Source organism: Dipteris shenzhenensis, chromosome 1 (genome assembly GCF_047967505.1).
Source record: "Dipteris shenzhenensis isolate YYH24624 ecotype China chromosome 1, Dip_SZ_1.0, whole genome shotgun sequence".
In the NCBI taxonomy this organism is placed as follows: domain Eukaryota; kingdom Viridiplantae; phylum Streptophyta; class Polypodiopsida; order Gleicheniales; family Dipteridaceae; genus Dipteris; species Dipteris shenzhenensis.
In genome coordinates this window covers 72,598,513-72,624,644 of record NC_141596.1, presented here as the reverse complement: position 1 = coordinate 72,624,644, position 26,132 = coordinate 72,598,513, and the positions used below count along the sequence as shown (strand labels likewise).

General features: G+C 47.7%; 1 protein-coding gene across 1 annotated transcript in view; it reads right to left on the bottom strand.

Moving 5' to 3' along the window:
- Window positions 1-26,132, bottom strand: part of LOC147906344 (glycosyltransferase-like At2g41451) — a 73,456-nt gene that overhangs the window by 9,008 nt on the left and 38,316 nt on the right. The window contains exons 7-8 of the mRNA XM_087384269.1: window positions 12,706-12,893; window positions 109-250 (exon numbers count right to left, since the gene is read on the bottom strand). Of these exons, the coding sequence (XP_087240395.1) occupies window positions 109-250; window positions 12,706-12,893 (330 nt within the window). The remainder of the gene's footprint in view (window positions 1-108; window positions 251-12,705; window positions 12,894-26,132) is intronic.

The window sequence follows — 26,132 nt, the reverse complement described above, 5'->3', positions numbered from 1 at the left end:
TAGAGTTCTGCAATATCAACATAAAACATGGAAAAGTAACAGGGGTGTAGCTTTTCATGACCTATTAATCTTTGACAAAAAAGCTCAAAATTTTGGAAGAACACTCACAGCACGATCAAACTCAAGCATAAAACAGCGTTTAACATCCTCCTTTGTAGGCTTGCATCCACAACGATCTCTCCTTGATGTCAAATCTGAGAAGCGTGTATAGGTGTAATGCAAGACTGCTGCCTCCTCCAATTTTATCTCCCTGACCACATTCACATTTAATATTAGAACCTCCTTCAAATGTATTCAAATCGTCATTACACTTGAGATATCTAAAATGTACATACTTCAAAAATTCTTAAATGAAGGCTGAAACCAAAGAAGTAAAAAACTCCATATCTCAAAGAGCCCAACAAGGGCAAAACTAGTTTTCTACGAAACCATAAAAAGGCACAGAACAATAAACAGCGATTCACATGCAATCTTCTGTTTGCACTGAAAGCTCTTGATACTGATCCCAGGCACACTTTATGTTGCTAAGATGAAGAAAATCCCCCCCCCCCTCCCCTCTCTCTCTCTCTCTCTCTCTCTCTCTCTCTCTCTCTCTCTATTTTGTTGACGGTGTTGAGCTCATAGGATGTGTGCACATATCGGACTGAAAATAGCAGTATGGAATTGTAATGGCACATTATGGTCTGACCCAGGGGGTTTCCTGTAGACATATAATGATAGAGATATGCTTTTCTACACCGAAACACATGAAAGTCTGGAGCGAGGGCTGCCTACAGTGACTGGATACACATGGGAATCAGCTCACAGAAGAGAGTTGAGAAGAGATAGCGGAGTCCGAGGCTCCGGTGGAGTGGCTGACAAGGCCTTTCGTTGTAAAGTTACGAACAGCCATAGATAGATCCACCCTCATGAGTACACGGGCAGCACTGAAGGGGACCAAAATCTTTCTAGATAATCTCATACTCCAGCATAGAAGGGAAGGAATGGTGTGGGTGATGGCTGCAAGACAAGAGGGGAAATGGGCAGTTTACAGAGATGGCAAGGTGATCATTCAAGAGAGGGCAGAAAAAGAAGTATGAGATGCAGGAGAAGGGGACAGCACATGACGGTGTCTGAACGATGGGGCGAGTATGCAAAACAAATTGAGGATGGCAGTGTGGAATTGTAATGGCACCCTCTGGTCCGACCCAGGGGGGTTCTTGGAGACATACAATAACAGAGATGTGATCTTCTACACCGAGACACATGAAAGCCCAGAAAGAAAGAAAGAAAGAAAGTGTAATATTGTCCACTAAAGGCCAAAATGGGCCCATGGGACATCAAGAACTCTGCATACAAGATAGCACAAAATCAACGTGCCACAAAGAAGAGGCATCGTCGAATATCATCTAAGTGCTACGCAATACAATGCAAGTGAAAGTACATAATGTCAAATCTGAGCCTAAATACAAAGTAAACTAGATGCAAGGAAACCGCCCCTAGGTGCAAAATGGGGGGATGAGTACAATATGCCAATGCAAAGATACAAGTCCAGGTGTCACGGAGTCTGAGAACCAAAATAATACTGGAAATCCTGTCCATCGACTCTGCCTCCTGCTATGAGAGTACAAATCTGAGCAAAGGTGAGGTGAGCGGCTGGTGGGGCGAGATCTCCATGAGTAAGTCTCCTCCGAAAAGATGCCATCATCCTGGATCGTCTGGAGATGAAGCGACGAGTACGTCCCCTATGTAACAAGATCCTGCGGCGTCTACAAACCATCTCATATGTACATCCACAGGGTGGAGGCATGTGTCCTGTGTGAGCTCTGACCTCCTCGTGCTCCTCCTGGTCTCTGTCCTCTGGTAAAGCGTGTGCCTGAGCTCTATCAGGCTGGGCTCTATCACGCTCCGGTCTGTGCTGATGGTCTCTGAGGTAGTCTCGTCGAAGCATAGTGGCCTCCCTGACATAAAGAGCTAGGCAATGCTAATCCTCGTAGTCCATCACTTGTGAGAGAGGTCCAAAGCCATCCGTGAAGAGACAGTGGAATCTACCTCTGAGCTCATCATATAGCGGGCATCTGCAAATGAAGTGCTCCTCTGACTCCACCTCTCCCATGGTGCAACAAGGGCAGATCCTGGTCTCTCGGCCTGGTCGCCGTCCATCCTCCATGCGTCGCATCCTACCAGCCTCTATCTCGAGCTGATGCGAAGAGACTCTAAGCTGGCCAAGGGCAATCCTCAGTGAGTGGGACATGTGGATACCTGTATAGCCTGGTGGAATGACAAATCCATCCTCTAAGATCCGAAGGAAGTGGTCACGATATGTGGCCATCTTCGTCGGAAGCTGCGTGGGATAAATCCAAGTGCGATACGTATGAAGCTGCAGCAAGTCTGCTCTCGTGACCTGGCTAAGCTCGTGGTGAGTCAACTCGAGATGAGGGGCATCTATGCTGTATCGGAAGGGAGGCAGTCTATCCATGTCTAGTCCAAGAGATGTGAGCCACCTAGTGAGTCTGAAGTACCAGCAGTATCGGGCCCCAGATCGTGCCAACTCCGTAGAAGATGCAAGTGCTAACCATGGCAACCGAGCTCTGCCTGCTGCTGAGTCTCCAAATTCCCTAACCCTATGCAAATACATGACCGACTGAAACGCTGCATCCAATGCAAGGGGAGTAGCTCCAAACTCTGCTAGCATGATCTCGTGCGGAACTGTAGCCTTGGCCCTAATGAGCCGAGAGAACATGATGATCTGTAACCTCTCTACTCGTCTCCAATCTGCGGCGCCGAGGCCTCCTGCCCAGAAAGGAGCTGCATACATCGCAGCTAGTCTCACCAATGTATCAAAAAGCAAGGATTTCGTATCGGGATGCTGAAAGTGGGACTGAAAACACTGACGCTCAAGATGAGCCAACGAAGCATACCCTTTACTAATCCTATCTCGTGCTGCATATGTCATGGTGAAAACCGGTCCCCTGAAAACTGCCCCCAAATAAGTGTACTCTCTAACAAGCTCAATGGGCTGTCCGTCATATGTGAAGCAAAACTCATCCGTGCTGTAAATACGATCAGAGGTGTTGAAAACCATAACCTTGGTCTTGCCAAGGTTTATGGTCAACCCCCTGTCCTGGCAAAACCTGTGGAGTGCCTCAATATGTGCCTGGAGGCCCTGAGCAGTAGAGGAAATGAGAACCACATCGTCCGCATACAGGAGGATAGGAATGGAGGATCCTGAGAGAGTAGAGCCCACACCGCCTGTCATCTGTATAAACATCTCTAGCTCATCAATATATAATCCAAAGAGAGTAGGAGAGAGCGGGCAACCCTACTTCACCCCAATCATGCTGCATACCTCCTCTGAGAGCCCCTCACGTGTCCGAACCCGACCAGTGACCCTCTCATACAAAGCCATGATAGCCCACTGTATCTCTCCACTGAAGCCCATTTGACGAATCCTCTGAAACAATCTGAATCGCGGAACTGTGTCAAATGCCTTCCTGAAGTCCACGAAGCAACAATAAAGCCGTTGCCTTCGTGACTTCGCCTCCTCTACCAGTGCCCTGAGTGTGAGGATGTGGTCAAGTGTCGAATGATCCCTGCGAAATCCAGCCTGCCCTCTGGCTCTGAGTCCTGTCCTCTCGGCATGGTCATTTATACAGCTTTCCAAAACTGATGCATAGATCTTGGCCATAACGTGGCCAATCATGATGGTCCTGTGATTCGACGGCTCCATAGGGTCCCCCGACTTGTGGATAGGTACTATGGTATTGCCTAACCAGGACTGTGGTAGGCCTGTACAAACAGACTCATTGAAGAGACGGGAAAGAACAAAATCTAAGGCATCAATCCCATGGATTACATACTCCGCTTGCAATCCATCATGATCCTTAGCTCTCCCATTCTTCAATCGGTGGACTGCTGCACGGACACTCTCTGGTGTGAAGAGACTAGATGAAGCTGGCCTAGGGGAATGGGATAAATCGATGGCTGGCTGATCTGGAACATCGCATAGAGCTGAAGTGTATGCAGACCAGACACGTGGATTTGTGAGGGGGCTCTGAGACTTCGAGCGGAGGAATTTTCTCCAGAATTCCTTGGAGTCACAACTGAAAAGCAAGCTTCTCAGCTCCTCCTCATTCCGGGCTAGAAATTGGCGTTTCTTGCGCCTAACCAACCACTTGTAGTCTCTCTTGGTTTCGGCAAGGAGGGGAGACTTCTCCTTGGTCTCAAGGTGAAGTTTCCTGCGGAGTTCCTTACACTCCTCGTCATACCAACCGTTGCAAGGAACAAGACCAACCGGTGGGGGACTAGACGAATGACATGTGGCAGGGAACGACATGTGAGCGGCAGAAACGAGTGAAGTATGTACAAGTTCCCACCGGTCCTGCGTGGATGGTAGAGCATCTAATAGATGAGGACGGAGTAGGCGGCTGAGGTTCTGGCTATATACATCATCGAACTGGTGGTCGAAATGAACCTCGTAATAGGGTTGGCGGTCATGATAACGAGGGGGGGGTGGGTCATGGGAGACATTAGTCAAAGTAAAGTGGATGAGTGCATGGTCCGCAGAGGGCATGAAGGGGCTAACAGTAAGGCTATGGATGGAAGGGACTAGAGTCGGGGGACCTATGATGTAGTCGATCACGCTAGTACCACGTCCAGAAGCAGAAGAGAATGTAGGCATGGAAGACTGTGGCCACCTGGACAAGCCGTTATAAATGACCATACTGTGCGAGGTGAGGAGCTCCAGTAACTAACGTCCCTGATCTGTGGGCTGTACTGTGCAGTCTGATGAAGTCCGACAGAGGCTATCATCGTGAAATGGTGGGAGTATGACCGGATCCTCCATGAAGTCATAACTGAGGGCCTGTCTGTCTGAGGTCCTCGCGTTGAAGTCTCCTAAAAGGATGACTTCTCCGCGATGTGAAAAATCTGCAATGTCCGCTGAGAGATCCTCAAATATGGACTGGCCTGGTCCAGTGGAAGAATAGATCGACTGCGCCGGGGGGAAGTAGCAAACTGCAATAAAAAGATCTCGCTGAGGGGCTCTGCGGCAGATGCGTACCCACAAGAATCGGGCATGTGAATCCGCTCTCTCCACTGTGATGATCCGATCGAGATGCTCTCTGTACAAAATGGCCACTCCTCCAGATCCTCTCACTCCAAATGTTCGAGTGTGCTGCCTGAAGGCAGATCTCCATGTATACCCTGTCACTCGTGGCAAAGGTCTCTCTGGACTCTCGTGTGTCTCCGTGAAAAAGATGATATCTCTCCCAAAGAATGCCCCCCGTAGATTGCCTGGCTGTGCTGTAAAAGAACCATTGCAGTTCCATACAGCGATGCGTAGACTATCTGACGGGTGGTGTGTCCCATGGGCCCTGTCCCATCAAGCGGTCGTAGCAGGAGGTGGAGATGGGGCTATATCTGCTGGTCTGTCGTCTCTAAGCACTGTGGGAGCACGCCTCAAAGTGCCTGTGATGAGTCTGCCATCCCTGATCACTGCCCACTTGCCCAAAGCTCGGGCTGCATCTCTCTGAGGCATGAGCGCCTTGCGCTCCTCAACCTGTATCTGAGTCAGCCATGGAAATCTGTGGGTGGTCTCTGAGTGAGAGAGGGCTACCCACAGTGACAAGATACACATGGGAGTCCGCCCATAGGAGGGAGCTGAGGAGGGATAGTGGGGTACAAGGATCCGGAGTTATGGCTGTTCTCTTCACATCACATCTGAGGCCACTCCTATCTATGATACGAAGGGAGGGAGCTGAGGAGGGATAGTGGGGTACAAGGATCCGGAGGTATGGCTGTTCTCTTCACGTCACATTTGAGGCCACTCCTATCTATGATACGAAGGGAGGAGCATGCACGGCACATGTGGATTCGTGTTCAGTTACCAGACACACAGCCGACCTTCATTGCAGTGTGTTACTTTCCCCCAAACACATCATCTTTTGTGCAAACGGGCACAGCCCATATGAGACTATTCATGATGACATCACAGAGTTCTCCAGAGACGGGGGGACTCTCCTCCTTGGTGACTTCAATGCACGTACTGGGAACAGACAGGTGGGCCTGTTAGATTTCGATGAGGATTCCCTCATAGTAATTGGAGATGGATACAACAGAGCTGGGGATCGTGAGGCAGTCAGCAGATGCAGATGCACCACTAACAGCATATGGAAGAGGAGACATCTACTCGAACTGGAGGCTATACATGACTTGATCATATATAGCAGTCTCTGAAGATGGCCATCATCTGGCGGGCTCACATGTTTCCCACATGGAGGGGGGAGTAGTACGGTAGACTACCTGCTCGGTCCACTAGCATTTGCCCCACGGATACATGATTTTACTGTGCCGCCTCCATTCAGAGCCGACAACTCATATCTTACCTTATGTATATCGGTCACCACGCCAGCCATGAGGAGGGCCCCACCACCCACTCGCGTTCAGATTCATTTTGATCGTGCTCTTGATTCGGTGTAAATGAGCCACCAGGCTTCTGAGCTTCCAGTACTACTTGGAGATGGAATGGACCTCGCACATGCATCAGACACCCTTATATTAGTGATACAGGATGTTGCCACCGATATACAGAAGGTAAGATGTTGCCCTTTCCCACGACATGATCTACATGTGTTCCACACGGGAAGATGCCCCGAAACCCCTGGTTCGATGATGAGTGCAGAGAGATGAGAGCCCACCTTACACGTGAGCGAGCACTTGGACATTTGATTTCACCAACGGCACAACAGATCTCACGCCGAGTGACACGGCGTTAGAAGCGGGCTTTCCTCATGCACAAGATGGATGAGGTGATCAGTTCCTTTCACAGGGGAGATCCTACTACGAGATGGAGGCTCTTGTCAGAAGGGAAGTCACCCATTCCCATCACAGATCCTGCAGTCCGGCACACATATGCTTGCTCTCTATATGATGTCCGAGGTCAGGCACCACCTGATATGTCCTCTATGCCCAGACCCACCACATGTCATTTGTTTACTTCGCAAATTGTGCCAGCTGCCCTTCTTTAGCTCCATGACCAGTGATCACCAAATCATGAGGGGCTACGCACTGAGCATTTTGCGCATGGACAAGAGATCCTGACCCCGATCTTAGCACAACTTTTCAACCATGCCGTATGCCATGGCTTCCCACCTACCTGGAGCACCACTACCATAGTACCGATACACAAGCCAGGTGATCCCATGGACACTGCGAACTACTGCACTCTTATGATTGGCCACACTTTGGCTGAGATATATGGGTCAGTACTAGAGAGGGAGATCAGCCTGCAGGCTATTATTGAGGAGGCGAAGTCGAGGCATCAGAAAGTCTACACATGCTTCGTAGACTTCCGTAAGGCATTTAATACTGTCCCACGCTCTCGCCTTATCAGGAGGTTACAGGAGCTACAGCTCCTAGAGATCATGATTTGGGTGGTCATGAGCCTATATCAATCTCTCAGAGGGAGGGTACGGGCTCTAGGAGGCCTATCTAGGTTGAGAGCACTATCAGAGTAAAACAAGGCTGCCCCCTATCACCGACTCTTTTCGGGCTCTATATCGACAAGATCCCTTCTTTTGTCAATTGACTAGGTGGAGAGGATTCGCTCCTGGCTGACCTGATGGTGCAGATATTGATGTACGCCGATGACATAGTCCTCATATCATCCTACAGCAGAGGGACTGCAGAAACATCTAGAGGCTCTGGAGATGTTCTGCAAAGAGAGAGACTTGACAGTTAACCTTGGGAAGACCAAGGTTATGATCTTCAACACCTCGCGAGCAGTGTCCCATCACCATAGTTTCACATACTGTGGCGAGCCTGTGGAGATAGTGCAGTCTTACACAGCCTGACTAGAGAGGCGATGCTTCCAGGCACACTTCTAGGACCCCCCGACGAAGAGTTGGCTTTTTGACACGCTGGTGAGATCAACTGCCATGTATGTAGCACCTTTCTGGGGGAGTGATATTTCAGCACGACTGAGTGGAAGAGATTTGAGTGGCTACAGGTGACCATGGGATCCAGGATAATTCGGAGTAAACCCTCAATCCCCCATCAGATTATACAAGCAGAGTTTGCCATGACCCCTCTCCAGGTTGATGCCATCTTTCAGACAGTGACTTTCCTTCATGGCCTTACCCCAGTGGAGACTACCGAGGTTAGCATTAGAGTCCTCCAGGCGACTAGCAGAGAGCAGTGTTCATACGGCATGGTACGCACGGATATCCACGTGGTTTGGTAGTCACGGCGTTCAAATGGACAAATTTCCTCCCTTCCAGTACAGTCTGGACGCACCACTCGAGATGATCCCACGAGATGAAATCAACGGTATCATACGGTTGGACCTCCTCCAGCTCCATACATCTAGGACTTGGGGAGGAGAGGAGCTCTCCACCAAGATCCACTTCTACCATGACCACTTCTTGAGGATCTCAGAGCACAGTCTTGTCATCAGACCTCAGTATCTCGAGGACAGGAGAGTCCCACATGCATCGAGGATCGCCATTGGTCAGTTACGAGTCTCATCACATCAGCTGCGGATTGAGGTAGGGAGAGCAGCAGGCATACCCAGAGAGCAAAGGACTTGCACACTATGCCAGATGGAGGAGATCGAGACGGAAAAGCATTTTCTATGTGTCTGCCCAGTCTACTATGAGATCCAAGGACGATATCACTGCCTCTTTCAGGAGGGGCATTGCTTTGGTCCACTCACATGGCTGATACATTTTCACAATCAGGTCTGTGTTGGGCTCCACCTGATTGAGATGCATCGACGGAGAGACACACTGATGCAACAGACCAGAGAAAAGCATGGACTAATGCTTTTCGTCACCGTTGACAGATCACAAACTTTTGTTACAGACTTCCATGCATCTGAGTCAGCTGCCGGTGTGGTTGAAGGAGAGGAGCTTGATGAAATGAGAACATCATGGATTAGCAGTATTAGGCACAATCTCCGAAGAAGCTATACATCTGTGGCAAAGTGCAAAAGCAATGTGTCGATGAGCTAATAGCTGTCCATATGAAAACACTCCCAAAAGAACTCGCCAAAAGAAAGCATGTTGCCGAAGCGGTACTTTATAGGCCCAAAGTTGCTGTAATCTTTTCCTCCACCACTTGGCTGGGCGATGCATTCGCCAAACAGAATCACCTCTCTCTGAAACCCAAGGTTGAGGCAAAAGGATTTTATACAATGCAGGTACAGTAACCTGAGATAGCCTTAAAGGACGAGAAGAGGACCCTGGAGAAGTCAAAGTCCGATCTTCCAGCCAGTCCTGGAGTTCCAAAGGAGGAATCGGAACAAAAGGCGAAAGCATAGAAGTAATTTGTTGCCACAAAGGACGATAATGAGAGCCCAATCCATATGTAGTGGCTACTAGAGAAAAGGGGAGCACAGTACCAGCATCATCTATAACATCAGCAACCGAGGTGCCTTTAAACGAGACAAAGTAGGAACGTCAAGGTTCCTGTAAAGCCAAGGGAGACTAAAAGACTTTCGACCAGTGAATGCTTTCAGCTCTCAAAGAATTCCCAAGCAAAGATTGCTGTCCATTCCATTCCAGATGAGAAAGAACATGCTTCCAGTCAAGAAGCAAGCAGGAGACAAAAGGGCAGCCAGGCAAAGTGCCATCAGTGCAGCCAAAAAAGAAATCCCATTGATCGAGTTGCCAATGACCAAACGTAGAAATACTGATATGAGTGACTAGAGTCCTAATCATAAGAGCTCAAGGCTGATCACCTTGTAGAAATTGCAGCAACATTTTCCCCCTGTGGGCAAGAATATGCACATGAATATCCGTGATGTTCAATCCACCATGCATCTTGGGAGAACAAATGTGATGCATCGAAAGCAGCCTGAGACTTTTTTTGCCATGTTTGGATCGCCAGAAAATTTCCATAAAGACAGACATGAAAGAAGTAAGATCTGCCTTAGTGAACATGATCAATGGCAAGTAAAATTGAATATATGCCACAAGGATGGACTGCACTATTCGAAGATGAACGTGCAAAGGCCAGGTTGCCAGTTTCCAATACTCAAGCTTTTTCCGAAGCTTAGCCAAAACCCAATCAGTTTGTTGTCGGCGAGTGAGTGCCCAGGGATATCATTCCACACACACACACATAACCCACAAGCAGAGATCATGCACAACTTTCAGTGCATATCATGAGCAGGCCACATTACACACTAATGGCAGTACTTACTGGACATGTGAGTTGGTCATACATAATGGCCTGTCTAGACAGCCAGGATCAGAGCGATTAACCTGTAACACTCATGGGAGCGGCCACAGCACTGTAGATTATGTCATAGGGGCTCCAGCTTTTGCCTCCTAGATCTCCAGTCTCACAGTTTTATCCACTCATGCCGAGAGCCGATCACTCACACATCTGTTTCCACCCAGTCTTACCCCAACCTATCCCACCACCTTTGCCAATATGACTCGACCATTCTCGAGATCAGATCTATGGTAGCGACTTAGCCACATTCTAGTAGACATGAAAATCAGCCCACTCTCAATGCCAAAGTCCACCTCCTCACTTGGTCTATTAACATCGCCACATAACACTCATTCCTTTACATGGTCAGGTCATTGTGGAAACCCACTGAAGGGTCCATTCCCCAAAATAGTTGGTATGATGACAAATGCAACACTCTTAGGCAACGCTCGCACTAAAACCAAACAAGAGCACCTGACAAAGATCAAACAAGCAGAGAGTACCGATGCTTGGTGGGGTGCAAGAAACGACAGTTTTTGGCTCACCATGACCAGCGTCTTCTGAATATCCTGTATGGTAGTAACTCCTAAGAGTTTTGGATAAAACTCTTAGAGCCGCATGCCCCATCTAGGACTGGTCTTTGAAAGACATATGACAACACTCTATATGATGTCCCCAACAAGTCCAGTTAGCCATCTCAGATATCTGCGTCCCATCAGCTTCACCTCTTAACGACCTCGCAACTACCAATAAAGAAGCTTCAAAATGGTAGCGCCAAGGATCATGAAACCAAAACACTTCACTCGTGACTAGGAGATACTTGCACAAATCCTGGCCAAGCTATTTAATGAAGCCTTCTGTAAGGGCTTTCCTACAACCTGAACTATCAACAACATCGTATTGACCTACAAAGCAAGAGACCCTATGGACACTGGTAACTATCAAACTATAAAAGAAGAAGATGACCTTAGCCAACTCTAAACGCTCGAAGGAGAACTAGCCAAATAGAAGCTCTAAAATTAGAAAAGCTACGAAAAGTAAGAAAGCTAGCTTTTAGAAATCAAAAAGCTAAACTAAGTAGTTGGGATTAATTAATAAAAAACAATCAAACCCAACCTAGATAGCTTTTAATAAATAGAAGTAAACTATATAATTACAAATTAGTCTTTCTTCACAAGTTTTCCCCCATGCACACGATCAATTAACATAAGGCCTAGAATAAGCATATTATTCTAGGTTTGCTAGCCTGCAAGAAAACTCTGATTAACCCCAAGCTGAAACCAATGGTTAGGTCTTGATCTAGTGTGCATGTGAGTGATTTGGGCCAACCTGTAGAATCTAAGAAAATACTCAAAAGATATCTGGTCTCGCAGATTACATCCGCAACAATCTCATTTTGGCCTCATTATCCAAGCACCATTGCCTAAGACACCAAGGTTCACCCCCAAGGCCCTATATGAAGATGTTAGGAATCTGGTACGACATCGGACATGCTCATAATCCAATTTCAGGAGTAGGATGATCCAGTAACACCAAAAAAGCCTTACAGCAGAAAATAATTCTAACAAGTGAGAAATCCACCTCATGCACTAGCTTTCAACATCTTATCACCCACGGTGACTCGATGATCACGGTAAGAAGTCTTCGATGATGAAAACCATGGAAATCAGTACCACTGAAACTGATGATGATCTACCCATAGGATTTGCTGACAAAGATGACCAGCGGCATATAAAGTACTATGAAAAGAACTCACACAAGAGCTCACACGTTGATTGGTACCATATGCACGGTAAACAATAATAAATAAATGAGAAAAATGAATTTGATCCCATGGAATACAGTACGCATGTCACACAGATGACCTATGTGGCCAACAATTTCTTCACATAATCAACAAAAGTGCATTTGATAGAATGCACATTTGCAATGCACCCAAACACTGTAAGATGCTTCACTATTCGTTTGATCTTTGTGACACCAAGTCTTCCTAAATTAAACATCAATTAAGGTATTGAATCAACAGCAGCACCAAGGGACTTAGCCTCAAAGGGTACCACATATATGAGTGCACAAGCTCCAAAACATTGTATGCCCTTTCCTCGAAATTCTTCCCAACAAAAAACTCTCCAACTCTCCCAGACCGAGAGGAGATCCCAAGCTCCCCAACGTCTTAAGTGTATTCCTCCCTCATCTCACCTTCTTCCAGCAGCCCACCGCATTATGACAAAGATGGGCAACTTCATATACTTCTTAATTCATAAATCCCTTTTTCTTTAAATTTAAGAAGATGGATAGTGGTAAATTTCATTTATCAAATAAAACAAACCTATAGATAGATAGAGAGAGAGAGAGAGAGAGAGAGAGACACACACACACACACACACACACACATAAAAGGGACCTGGAATTTCACTAAAAGACCACTCCATGCTTGAAGGAGAAGCTCCAATCCATAAGGCCTCTACTTTCGCACCTTTCACAAAACCAATGATAAAGTATCCTTACTTTGGTGTCTTCATATAGTTATGCCATCTGTGTGCACCATTTGGTCGAAGGTGATCTTGAACACGTGCAGCAGATTTTCCGTTCCCATAGGTCAAAAAGTAGTTTGGATTGCCTCGAGTAGCTTCTTTGTATAAACCAAAGTAAGTTTCTTTGGTCACATGATCATAATTTTTCTTGAACATGGAAACCTGAAAGTAACACGAGCCACAGTGCAACAAGATACAATAGTCAGTACCATCCATGGATACTCCATTGCACCCTTCCAATGTAAAATAATTGTACACTCTGTCGAGCTGCTTCCATGAGCCTCTCAAAAGCTGTCTCCTCTTAACAAACAAACAGACAAACTACTTTAACTTTGAAATTCTGGCATAAATCACTACAATAATTGATGCAAGTGTTAAGACGGATGCATGCCAAAGATGTGAGAACCACCCACCTGCTACAAGCAAGAAATTCAAACAAAGCAAACAGCTTGCAACATATACAGACATTAATCTGTTACAATAATGTTTTAATTGAAGCAAGCTTAGCTACATAAGCCAATATCTACAGCAGATACTATAACTTTTGTTCTATTTCTAAATGGAAACCTTTATTAACCAAGAGAACTTCAATATATTGTGAACTACCTCAGCTCATAAATATGCCACTGCTATAAGCGACGAACAATGCCATATCATACTCAAGCTCTTGGAAACTTCTAGAAAACAATGTATTACGTCCCAAGCTAGCTGTAGTTTGCTAGTACCTAGTTTAGGTGAATATTGCATAGGAGGGATAGTTAGTAAGTTCTTATGGGTAAGCTCCTTAGGGACATGCATTCTTGCGAATCATATCCAAGGAGTTGAGGCCACATGAGAACATTGGCCCTCACTATTTGGCTATCAATTATCAAAGAACGATGTTGGTTGAGACTCGAGAACTTTGTTTAGATTCGTCAAGACAAAGCAATCGTGATGTACATATTGACCTCCCTATAGTGTTACCAGAAACGTTTCGTGAACCACGCTTCACAAGTCTCGTTTCGAAATGCTTTTAGGATTTTGCCTAGAAATGTTGTCACGAGGGCATGATTTATGGCACATGCATGTTGGCCTGACCCTAGGAAAATAAGGAGCGTGGTCAAGGGTTGCTTGATGTGCTAGAACTCCTAGAAATTGTGCCTTGGGGTGAATTTTGTAGTTTGGACCAAGAAGGGGTCAAAGAAGCTTAGGATCCAAAGTTGGCCATTGGTTGGGTCTTTAAAAGGTCCCACTAGAGGGGGCAAAAGGCAAATGGAGGGGGGAATGCCACATGGCATTTTCCATCCTTAGATGCATTCAGCAAGCTTCATGGTGGAGGAAAGGGATGGGAATTCACGTTTTTCATGTACCGGAGCCAACGGAGAGACTTTGGACGCACGAACGGGCTGATTTTGATGCTTTTTGGCACACAGATCTGGTTGGCCTGACTCGCAGCCTAGCCCGAGGTTGTTTTCAACCTTCATTAATTTGTCGAAAATGCCTTCTCCATTTTGACGCTTTTTAACGCACGGATCTGCCTCGTGGACTGCGCACAGCAGTTTTGGATGTTGTGGCTGTTTGGGAGTCCGTATGGGAGGCTGGGCATCCGTTTGCAGCTCCGTGGGCTGCTAGTACAGAGAACAGCCAGCACAGGAATTAAGGGCTGGCTGCTTCAAAGCTTGAGGGCCTGGCTGCTCACAGGGCCAAGTACACAGGCCACGAATCACTTCCTGAAGGGGCTGTTCTCGTTCTATTGTCTCTTTCTTTCCCTTTTCCCTCAGCCATTGCTGTTGTATGAGCAGGCTAAGCTGATTTACAGGCATGGCAATGCATACTTGGAGGCTGAATTGCTCAAGCTCGTGTATGAGCTCGTTTGAATGCTCCTTGATTGACCAGGATAAGCTGGTTGTCTTCTCTTTATCCTTGCTCAGCTTGTGAGCTGTTTTTCGAAAGGCCTGGTTGGCAGGGGTAATTCACAATGAATGCTTGCAGAGGTTGTTCGTGCTTCTGATCACCGGGGCAGCTCAATTATGCTTTCACCCATTGTTTGGGTATCCCACTGGATTAGTGGTCACTTGTGATTGTCTAGGGAGCGTGTGGCCTTGTTTGGGCTGTAAGTAACAGCTCCCATATTAAATGCAGGTGTTTGCACGGAGTATGGATGCCTATGGTCACATGGGTGTGAGAGCGGAGCCCAGCAGGGCTAATGTTTGGAATTCTAATGCCTACTGAGAGTGGAAGATGCATTGAATGCAAGTGGGATTGAATTCATTGTGTATCCTATTGGTTGCCTTTGGCTAGTAACATGTTCCGTGTGGGAATATGTTTTTGGTTTCTCCAAGAGATGGGTCACATGCAGGCAAGGGTTGCTAGGTGGACATGGCAGTCCTGGACAGTGGAGAAAGATCCTGATGACACATTGAGGATTCCCAAAGATTGTGCAGCTTGGAAGCCATAGACAATCAGTGGCCGGACTTTGCAAGGGAGCCACACAACTTACATCTTGGGCTCGCCATGGATGGAGTGAACCCTTTTGGGTTACGCTCGACATCTTGGTCGAGATGGCCCATAGTCTTGGTGAATTAAAATATCCTACCATGGCTAACAACAATAAAGAAGGGACACCTCATGCTTGCACTGCTTGTGCCAGGAAAGTACAAGGCCAAAAATATGGCATGCATGTCTTATACTAACACATTCATGCACACGTGGAGGACTTGTTACAAGTGGGTACCATGCTTGTCTTGTTTGTGGACCGGGTTTGAAAACACTTGCACGATACTCCAAACATATGAGGAAAAATGTTTATGAAGGTCATGCTCGATACCTTCTGCTGGACCATCTCGTGCATGGGGGCCAGCTTGATCCACCACCACCATATTTGAAGTAAAGTGACTGGATTCAGGCTTCGAGGGTGAATGGAGAGGAGCCTCCTCGTGGTGCGAAGAGGCTATTCATCTTTCACGAGCTTCCTTATTAGGGTCAGTTACAAATCAATCATCTCTTGGATCCCGTGCATATCTTTTTTTTTTTTTCCATGAAAAAGACTTCTATTAAGTAAGAACAAAAACCCGCGAGAGCAAGCTCAAAGCGGAATACATCATGAAATCATGAGGATAATAAAAAAACCCCCCTCAGAGTGAGGTGGAAAGAAACCAAGGCTGAGGCTGAAAGTGCCATCTCAACCCTGTAGTAGATTCAGAGAAGAAAGGAGAATCCTTCCATTCCCTGAAGAAAGAAACCCTCCTAGCTGAGGCTGCACGGGAGTCCCCCTGCATACCCGTCCATACGGCCATCAGAGTGTGTACGATGTCTGTCCAGATACTAGCCAATGTGTGCGAGAGATGAACCTGAGTACCCTCCATAGCCTCTGTGCATCTGGATCTCCATATATGCCAGGCTGCTATGCTCGCTATAATCTCCCAAGAAGTATCCACAGAGGCATGTACAGCTGTAAAAGGACGGTGTGGAACCACATCCAACGAGCAGAGCTCAACCCGATGACGTCGAACCGAAATGGCCCGGGAGGAGTCAAGTCCCTCATAGAAAACCTGAGGTCCTGTAAGAGAAAGCCAAGCCACCGAGCCCCAAGTCATAAAGAGTGGTGAATGGGCAAAGTGACTGAAGATCCTGGCTATCCCCATCCAAATCAATCTCGCCTGTCTGCAATCCCATAAGCAATGCTGAATAGACTCCGAAGCAGAAAGGCAACGAGGGCAAGTAGGGTCGGCTCCGAATCTGGACCTCCAAAGGTTCACTGCAATCCCTCCATGAATAGAAAGCCAAAAGAAGATAGTGATCTTTCTATTCCTGTGGGATTCCTCAGGAGGAGACTGGATGAGCAGTGTTAGATGGATCTTCACCTCAGCACACCTCAGATCACCTTCATCCCCTCTCATGGTTGCCATTCTGAAAGCTTGGGCTAGTTTCAGAAGCTCTCTTCGGAGGATTCCTCCTTCCTCCCGGGAAGAGATTGATAGGCAGCCCATCATGTGGAACGACAGTATTTTAGATGATCGTGGCAGACCACTGGGTGCCTCACCCTACATGCAGTGGGCCAGGTGGGAGAGGGGACCTGCTTCTTTTTTAGGATCTTGGAAAGCCTTCCGTAGGCTTCCAGAGAAAACCAAGTCAAGGTTGACAGGACATCTCAGAGGGAGTGCAGGGAGGATCTTGCAGATTGAGACAGCCCTTCCAGAGGCTTGGATAGACACAGATGATTTGCCTCTCACTACCTCCACTTGGGCAGGTACTTTCTCGAGAGGCGGGGTTCCACTTCAGGTCTTAGCCTTCCGAGATGCACAGGAGGATGCTTTGGTTTTCAGTGTCCAGGATGGTGGCAGATTGCTCAGATCTACAGATGATATATTGCTTGAGTCTGCTTTTCAGCCTATCAGGGTCGTAGGCCTTTTGATGCAGGGATCAGATTCAGAGTGGTTCTTAGACCCTGACCCCCAGTTACTCTCCACCGGGTCTTGGAGACTTTGGCTCTATGGAGGAGTTCCCATCAGGTATTTACAGTGGGACCCTGGAGAGTGGGAGTGGATTGACGCGGGGCATCGAGAGAAGACCATCCCCTTCTTTCGTTACACGGTCAGTAATGCCAGGAGATTTCAGCTCAGTAGTAGAGGCTGGAGACCCTCCAGAGTTCCTCATTGGGAGACTTTTGGTATTACTGCGGATCAGCAGAGGTACTTCTGGAGGAGGCTCTGGTGTGCACCTCTGTATGCTGCTGATAAGAAAGTCCTTCCACGGTTCCTGTCTTGGCATAAGTCCTCGCACCACTATCTTGCAAAGTAAGGCTCTGCACTGTAAATCTGGATCAATAATATTGAGACCCCCATCCTGTGTAGGGAGGATGAGGGTCTCCCAAGCCACTCTGGCTAAGGCATCTGCTGTGCCATCAAGCCCACTCCAGAGAAAGTTCCTGATCGGTCTTCTGAGCTGAATGATGCAGTCCCTAGAACGGCACCAACATGAACAAATAAACCAGGCCGTGGCCAAGAGGACCTGGTTGACCACCACAACTCTAGAGGCAAGATCCAGCTTGGCTGAGCTCCAAAAGAGAAGCTTCCTTCTGATGCTCTCCAACACGGGAGCAAACTGCTGCGTGGTAGAAATACCCAAGCCGACCTGGCAGCCCAAATACCTGATAGGCACACCCCTCTGAACCCAAGTGAACCCTATGTCAAGTCCCCAAACTGGAGTGTCCTCATCACTGATCCAAAAGCAATACTGGAAATCCTGTCCATCGACTCTGCCTCCTGCTATGAGAGTACAAATCTGAGCAAAGGTGAGGTGAGCGGCTGGTGGGGCGAGATCTCAATGAGTAAGTCTCCTCCGAAAAGCTGCCATAATCCTGGATATCGTCTGGAGATGAAGCGGCGAGTACGTCCCCTATGTAACAAGATCCTGCGGCATCTACAAACCATCTCATATGTACATCCACAGGGTGGAGGCATGTGTCCTGTGTGAGCTCTGACCTCCTCCTGCTCCTCCTGGCCTCTGTCCTCTGGTATAGCGTGTGCCTGAGCTCTATCAGGCTGGGCTCTATCACGCTCCGGTCTGTGCTGATGGTCTCTGAGGTAGTCTCGTCGAAGCATAGTGGCCTCCCTGACATAAAGAGCTAGGCAATGCTGATCCTCGTAGTCCATCACTCGTGAGAGGTCCAAAGCCATCCGTGAAGAGACAGTGGAATCTACCTCTGAGCTCATAATATAGCGGGCATCTGCAAATGAAGTGCTCCTCTGACTCCACCTCTCCCATGGTGCAACAAGGGCAGATCCTGGTCTCTCGGCCTGGTCGCCGTCCATTCTCCATGCGTCGCATCCTACCAGCCTCTATCTCGAGTTGATGCGAAGAGACTCTAAGCTGGCCAAGGGCAATCCTCAGTGAGTGGGACATGTGGATACTTGTATAGCCTGGTGGAATGACAAACCCATCCTCTGAGATCCGAAGGAAGTGGTCACGATATGTGGCCATCTTCGTCGGAAGCTGCGTGGGATAAATCCAAGTGCGATACGTATGAAGCTGCAGCAAGTCTGCTCTCGTGACCTGGCTAAGCTCGTGGCGAGTCAACTCGAGATGAGGGGCATCCATGCTGTATCGGAAGGGAGGCAGTCTATCAATGTCTAGTCCAAGAGATGTGAGCCACCTAGTGAGTCTGAAGTACCAGCAGTATCGGGCCCCAGATCGTGCCAACTCCATAGAAGATGCAAGTGCTAACCATGGCAACCAAGCTCTACCTACTGCTGAGTCTCCAAACTCCCTTACCCTGTGCAAATACATGACCGACTGAAACGCTGCATCCAATGCAAGGGGAGTAGCTCCAAACTCTGCTAGCATGATCTCGTGAATTGTAGCCTTGGCCCTAATGAGCCGAGAGAACATGATGATCTGTAACCTCTCTACTCGTCTCCAATCTGCAGCGCCGAGGTCTCCTGCCCAGAAAGGAGCTGCATACATCGCAGCTGGTCTCACCAATGTATCAAAAAGCAAGGATTTCGTATCGGGATGCTGAAAGTGGGACTGAAAACACTGACGCTCAAGATGAGTCAACGAAGCATACCCTTTACTAATCCTATCTCGTGCTGCATATGTCATGGTAAAGACCGGTCCCCTGAAAACTGCCCCCAAATAAGTGTACTCTCTAACAAGCTCAATGGGCTGTCCGTCATAAGTGAAGCAAAACTCATCCGTGTTGTAAATACGATCAGAGGTGTTGAAAACCATAACCTTGGTCTTGCCAAGGTTTACGGTCAACCCCCTGTCCTGGCAAAACCTGTGGAGTGCCTCAATATGTGCCTAGAGGCCCTGAGCAGTAGAGGAAATGAGAACCACATCGTCCGCATACAGGAGGATAGGAATGGAGGATCCTGAGAGAGTAGAGCCCAAACCTGTCATCTGTATAAACATCTCTAGCTCATCAATATATAATCCAAAGAGAGTAGGAGAGAGCGGGCAACCCTGCTTCACCCCAATCGTGCTGCATACCTCCTCTGAGAGCCCCTCACGTGTCCGAACCCGACCAATGACCCTCTCATACAAAGCCATGATAGCCCACTGTATCTCTCCACACTGAAGCCCATCTGACGAATCCTCTGAAACAATCTCAATCGCGGAACTGTGTCAAATGCCTTCCTGAAGTCCACGAAGCAACAATAAAGCCGTTGCCTTCGTGACTTCGCCTCCTCTACAAGTGCCCTGAGTGTGAGGATGTGGTCAAGTGTCGAATGATCCCTGCGAAATCCAGCCTGCCCTCTGGCTCTGAGTCCTGTCGTCTCGGCATGGTCATTTATACGGCTTTCCAAAACTGATGCATAGATCTTGGAGTCACAACTGAAAAGCAAGCTTCTCAGCTCCTCATTCCGGGCTAGAAATTGGCGTTTCTTGTGCCTAACCAACCGCTTGTAGTCTCTCTTGGTTTCGGCAAGGAGGGGAGACTTCTCCTTGGTCTCAAGGTGAAGTTTCCTGCGGAGTTCCTTACACTCCTCGTCATACCAACCGTTGCAAGGAACAAGACCAACCGGTGGGGGACTAGATGAATGACATGTGGCAGGGAACGACATGTGAGCGGCGGAAACGAGTGAAGTATGTACAAGTTCCCACCGGTCCTGCGTGGATGGTAGAGCATCTAATAGATGAGGACGGAGTAGGCGGCTGAGGTTCTGGCTATATACATCATCGAACTAGTGGTCGAAATGAACCTCATAATAGGATTGGCGGTCGTGATAACGAGGGGGGGATGGGTCATGGGAGACATGAGTCAAAGTAAAGTGGATGAGTGCATGGTCGGCAGAGGGCATGAAGGGGCTAACAGTGAGGCTATGGATGGAAGGGACTAGAGTCGGGGGACCTATGATGTAGTCGATCACGCTAGTACCCACGCCCAGAAGCACAAGAGAATGTAGGCATGGAAGACTATGGCCACCTGGACAAGCCGTTATAAATGACCATATCGTGCGAGGTGAGGAGCTCCAGTAACTGACGTCCCTGATCTGTGGGCTGTACTGTGCAGTCTGATGAAGTCCGACAGAGGCTATCTACTTCTCCGCGATGTGAAAAATCTGCAATGTCCGCTGAGAGATCCTCAAATATGGACTGGCCTGGTCCAGTGGAAGAATAGATCGACTGCGCCGGGGGGAAGTAGCAAACTGCAATAAAAAGATCTCGCTGAGGGGCTCTGCGGCGGATGCGTACCCACAAGAATCGGGCATGTGAATCCGCTCTCTCCACTGTGATGATCCGATCGAGATGCTCTCTGTACAAAATGGCCACTCCTCCAGATCCTCTCACTCCAAATGTCCGAGTGTGCTGCCTGAAAGCAGATCTCCATGTATACCCTATCACTCGTGGCAAAGGTCTCTCTGGACTCTCGTGTGTCTCCGTGAAAAATATCTCTCCCAAAGAATGCCCCCCGTAGATTGCCTGGCTGTGCTGTAAAAGAACCATTGCAGTTCCATACAGCGATGCGTAGACTATCTGACGGGTGGTGTGTCCCATGGGCCCTGTCCCGTCAAGCGGTCGGAGCAGGAGGTGCAGGTGGGGCTATATCTGCTGGTCTGCCATCTCTAAGCACTGTGGGAGCACGCCTCAAGGTGCCTGTGATGAGTCTGCCATCCCTGATCACTGCCCACTTGCCCTGAGCTCGTGCTGCATCTCTCTGAGGCATGAGCGCCTTGCGCTCCTCAACCTGTATCTGAGTCAGATCCTCGTCCATGGAAATCTGTGGGTGGTCTCTGAGTGTCCCTCTCCTCCTGAGGGCAGCTAGACGTGCCTAGGCATCTCTGAATCTAGTAATGAGAGAGAGAGAGAGAGAGAGAGAGAGAGATGTAATACCGTCTTCGGGAGGCCTCACGAGCTTGTGAGATAAGCTACAATCGCTGAGTAACTCATACAAGCCACTATGGGCTGACGCAGAGGGCTCACTAAGGCCCTTTGCTGAGTACTATACTAAACTAAAACTCAAAGCTCAACAGACAAAACTAGTACTCAATCTCAGAGTCGAAATACATACCCAGATTCCATGGTGGCTCTTCTGTGAGCTGCAAAAATATCTCGTCTCTATGTCTGCCGGGTCGTCTCTCTGTGTTGGGGGGCGCGGACTCCATGATCTCTGTATCCGGTGGGCCATGTTGAGAGTGACGCCTCTGTTCGGGCGATCCCCTCCGCCAGAGCTGTGATGAGCTGAACCTCCATCGTGCATGTCCACGGAGAGAGAGAGAGAGAGAGAGAGAGAGAGAGAGAGAGAGTTAATGTCTATGAAATGCTGGAGAGAGAGAGAGAGAGAGAGAGAGAGAGAGAGAAAATTAATGTCTACGAAAGGCTAAAGGGTCTTTGAAACTAAAAAGAACCAAATACAAATGAGAGCTAGGGGGGGCCGATAAATGGGCATCTATGCCCAAAAAATACATACATCGGTCGTTGCGAGGGAGGGAAAAAGCCACAAAGGGGAAAACAATGAGGGGGAGCCCTTGTTCATCTACCATTGGTAAGCTATCCGTCCATATGATTGGAGCTATGTATCCTGTCTATGGGACCAACCCCACTGGAAGGTTGAGGAGAGACAAGAGGAGCTCATCTAATAGTGGCTCTGGATCTGATCAGGGCTGGCATCGAGGAGAAAACTAGCGATGAATCATTGTTGATGCTCGGCTTGTCCAGGTCCCTTCCTCCTCCTTTGTGGTCTCTATGCGGTGGCCCGCCGTCTAGCAAGTGCTATCGTCACTCTAGTGGTCTATCTCCCCACATCAAAAAGAGAGGATATGTTGCAGTGCTCTTGTGGGTGTCCACCTGGGATCGGGAATGTTGGGTCATGCACTCTAGCTCTCTGCTATCTCTAGTCCCCTCGTGTCCTCGGCTTGGGTCACTGGAGAGAAAATCCATGATTGTGTTGTGACCGTCAGCCCCTCATGTTCTCTTCTCTAGGCTCGTATGAGCCGATCTCTGTGTCTTTAGGCCTCAAGAAGGAAAGTGGCCACACATAGCTGATTAGGATGTGCTAGGAACTTTTTGAGTGGGGAAAGATCGCTACTGAGTATACAATGATGTTGTCCATGGATCTTGTAGTGCACAGGGACTTTAAGTGCAAAGTGATCATTTGTCTCGGTCTCTGACATATCACATAAGAGTACAGATCCATCTCTCATGTGGGATGCCCTCATCACGTCTTGTCTCAACCCGTAGTCTGTGTGAAGATATCCAAAATTGATCAATCGAGATCGTCAGTGCATGTGGGAGATGAATCTGGGTGTACCCAAGCGGTTTGGTAAACAACTACTCTAAGAAAAGTTGAGTTTAACCGAAAGCGCAATAGGTACTAACCAAGCTTGTATATGTGGAGCTGCAAGAAATCCTCTTTGATGACTTGGTTCACCTCCAATGGTAATCTGTCCATCTGTGGTCCCCACCCTTGGATCACCCTCTACTCTAGTGCCATTGATAAAGTTACGGCTAGCCATGGCAATCTGTGCCGTCCGGTTGTCGTGGTACCAAATTCCCTGACTACGGAGATTAGTGACCACCTGGAAGATTGCATCGAGCTATAGAGGGGTAGCCCCAAACTTTGCTAGTATGATCTGATTTGGGACAGTTGGCTTGCTGTGGATCATCAAAAACTTAAAGTCTCTCTATATGGGACCACTCTGTCTCCGATAGGTCTGTCCCTCAAAAGTGACTGACGTACGTCTGAGCTGAACCAACGAGCAAATCAAATAGAAGAGACTTGGTATTAGGGTTCTGAAATGCAACCAAAAACTGACGTACGAGTCTCGCTAGTGTGGCATACCCTCTGTTCAAACGAGACTGCATGGCTGGTGTAATCGTGAAGATCGGGCCATGGAGATGACACACCACATCCTTCATTTCTTGATGCCATGTTTTCCCACTTCTGTTGGCACTCACTTCAACATGGCCTTGGAGACCCTGGGTATCGAAGATGCCTGTGGTGGTTTCAGCCCTAGCACGCTCCCAAAACAGTCTTCTAGAGATTGGTGTGCTTGACCAGAAGGTGGAGGCGACACAAATACATGGACAGTGCCTTAGATGCAAACATTGGCCACTTGGCCAAATCCTCTTGCCATTTTTCAGCTCGCCGTCATTCGAATAAGGATGTGGATAGGAAGAACCCAAAACCATTGGCCCCACCTCCCACCCCAACACACACACACACACACCCATGTGCCCTCTCTCATTGTTGAGGTGCCTAGCAACAACACAATGGTAGAGGGCTAGACACAAGTTATAGAAAGATAAAAGGGAAATATGCTAATCGAAATGCACGTTGCAAAGCAGGCTTAAGGGACACCTCTTTCCCTCAATCCCAGGTTTCCCCTAACCATGCCTTATGATAACGGCCTAGTCCCTCCTACTGTTGTCCCCCCACCCCTAATCCTCATCCCCCCCTATCACCAATTTTGCCTCCTCTGAGCTGCATCTTCATCCTCATCCCCCTCTCCTCCTCCCCCCTTCCCTTTTCGTAGCCTTTTCCAGTTCATTTGCCTCATTCCCCCTAATTCCTCTCCCCCTACCCATATCCCTCTACCTCCCCCTACCCCCGCCCCCTGCCCCCCCTTGGACTCTTCTCATGCTCCCATGGAGTGTCTTCAAGCCTGGCAATTCCTCCCAATACGAATTCCTTGCCCTTGGACTCCAGATTAACACTTTCTCTAGGACAGCCTCTCATGCACCCTTTTTGGTGCCTTGGCCCTAGAACCTACTTAGCTGCAATGCCATATCTCATGCCTTTCTTTTGTAACTGCCAAAGTCAATCTATTGAGAGTGCATCTGTGCTCCTAGCCACTTGTGTTGCGAGGGTAAAATTTTCCCGTTGAGGGCTTCCTCTCCTACAACTGTTTCATGGTATCTTGAGCAATTATACCTTTGTAAGACTAGAATATATCCAATCATACAAATGTAGATTTTTTGTTGTTCTAAAGTCCAAAAATCTACACAGAAAATAAAAGAGAAAATGAAAGAGAAGAAAAAAGAGGTAACAAAACTTTTTGAAAACAAAAGGAAGACATACGTAGCAAGCAAAGCAACACTTATGTCGTCATCGGTGCCCAAGCATAAGCAGCTATACTGTGTTTCTAAAGACCCGCGGAGTCTCTTGAGCAATTATGCACACAAGTGGCTGCAGCACAGGCTCCGTAGCGCCTACTAGTCTACTACTTTGTTGGAGGAAATTTCAACAATCTAAAATTCATATAAAACATATCAGCTGCATACAAATGAAATCATACATTAAACATATGACCTCTTATGGGCATGAGTCACATTGTGGATGATAAGATGTGTAATGATATCAAACAATGAGCATCATAGATGACAAAGATTCAACAGTCAAAGTATGAACAACTATACACGATATAATGAGAGCTGATCACTGATAATTTATACGACTCTTATTTACAGGATACCCTAAAAACTTTGTTCCTTCTAAGGGAGATGACCTCTTGCAACACCTAAGGGACATGATTGCTAGTCAAAAAGCATGTAAGAAAGATCACCCAAAGAAAGGAAAATGAAAAAAAAAAAAATATATATATATATATATATATATATATATATATATACACACACACACACACACACACAGTGTTCACACACACACATACCTAGATGAATCCAGGAACATTCCCAAACTCATCCTCTAAAAACACAACATAGTGCAATTTCAATCTCACGATAGTCACTCATAAGATTGAAAACCATAAACTCCATCATGCATAGTAGGGACTAGCTACTATGACATCCCCACTGACGTCATCAGCGCCCAACAGTGGGTGTCGACCATAGTATAAAAGTATGATCTCAAACATACAAATCCACACACACACACACACACACTCTCTTAATTGTTTTTTTAAGGATTTTTTTTGGGGATGCATCTCACTATACGAGGCGTCTATATATTCCTCAAATGCCTCTGATGCAAGGGGTGTGACTCGGATCCAACAATACCACCGCCAACGCCACTTTAAGACTCACACGGCTTGTCAAGAGAAAGCTCCTCATCACCATCAAGACCTCTAAACATGAGCAAGCTCTCCCACGCAGCTTGGCCTCCATTGAGCGCTTTATAGAGCGGCAACCCCGTGGTTGGTGGATTAGCATGAGCAGGTCGCTGGAAATAGAGCTTCACACCATTGAGGCCTCCAAGCAAAGTACTCCTTCCACTCAAGCAGGGGCCATGTGGATGCAGCAGGGAGACAGACTAAGATCGAGAAAGCCTATTCAACTCGAGCCCATAAGAGGTTATGGAGTATTTTACAACTAGCTCTTTCATATTGAATCATCCTATCTGTAAGTGATGTGACCCTACAAGCACCCCCATACGTGCCTCTCCAAAGGTGATGAGGGGGATGGAGGCTCAGTTTACAGATCAAAATATGTGAGGCATTGCAGGCTATTTCAATCTAC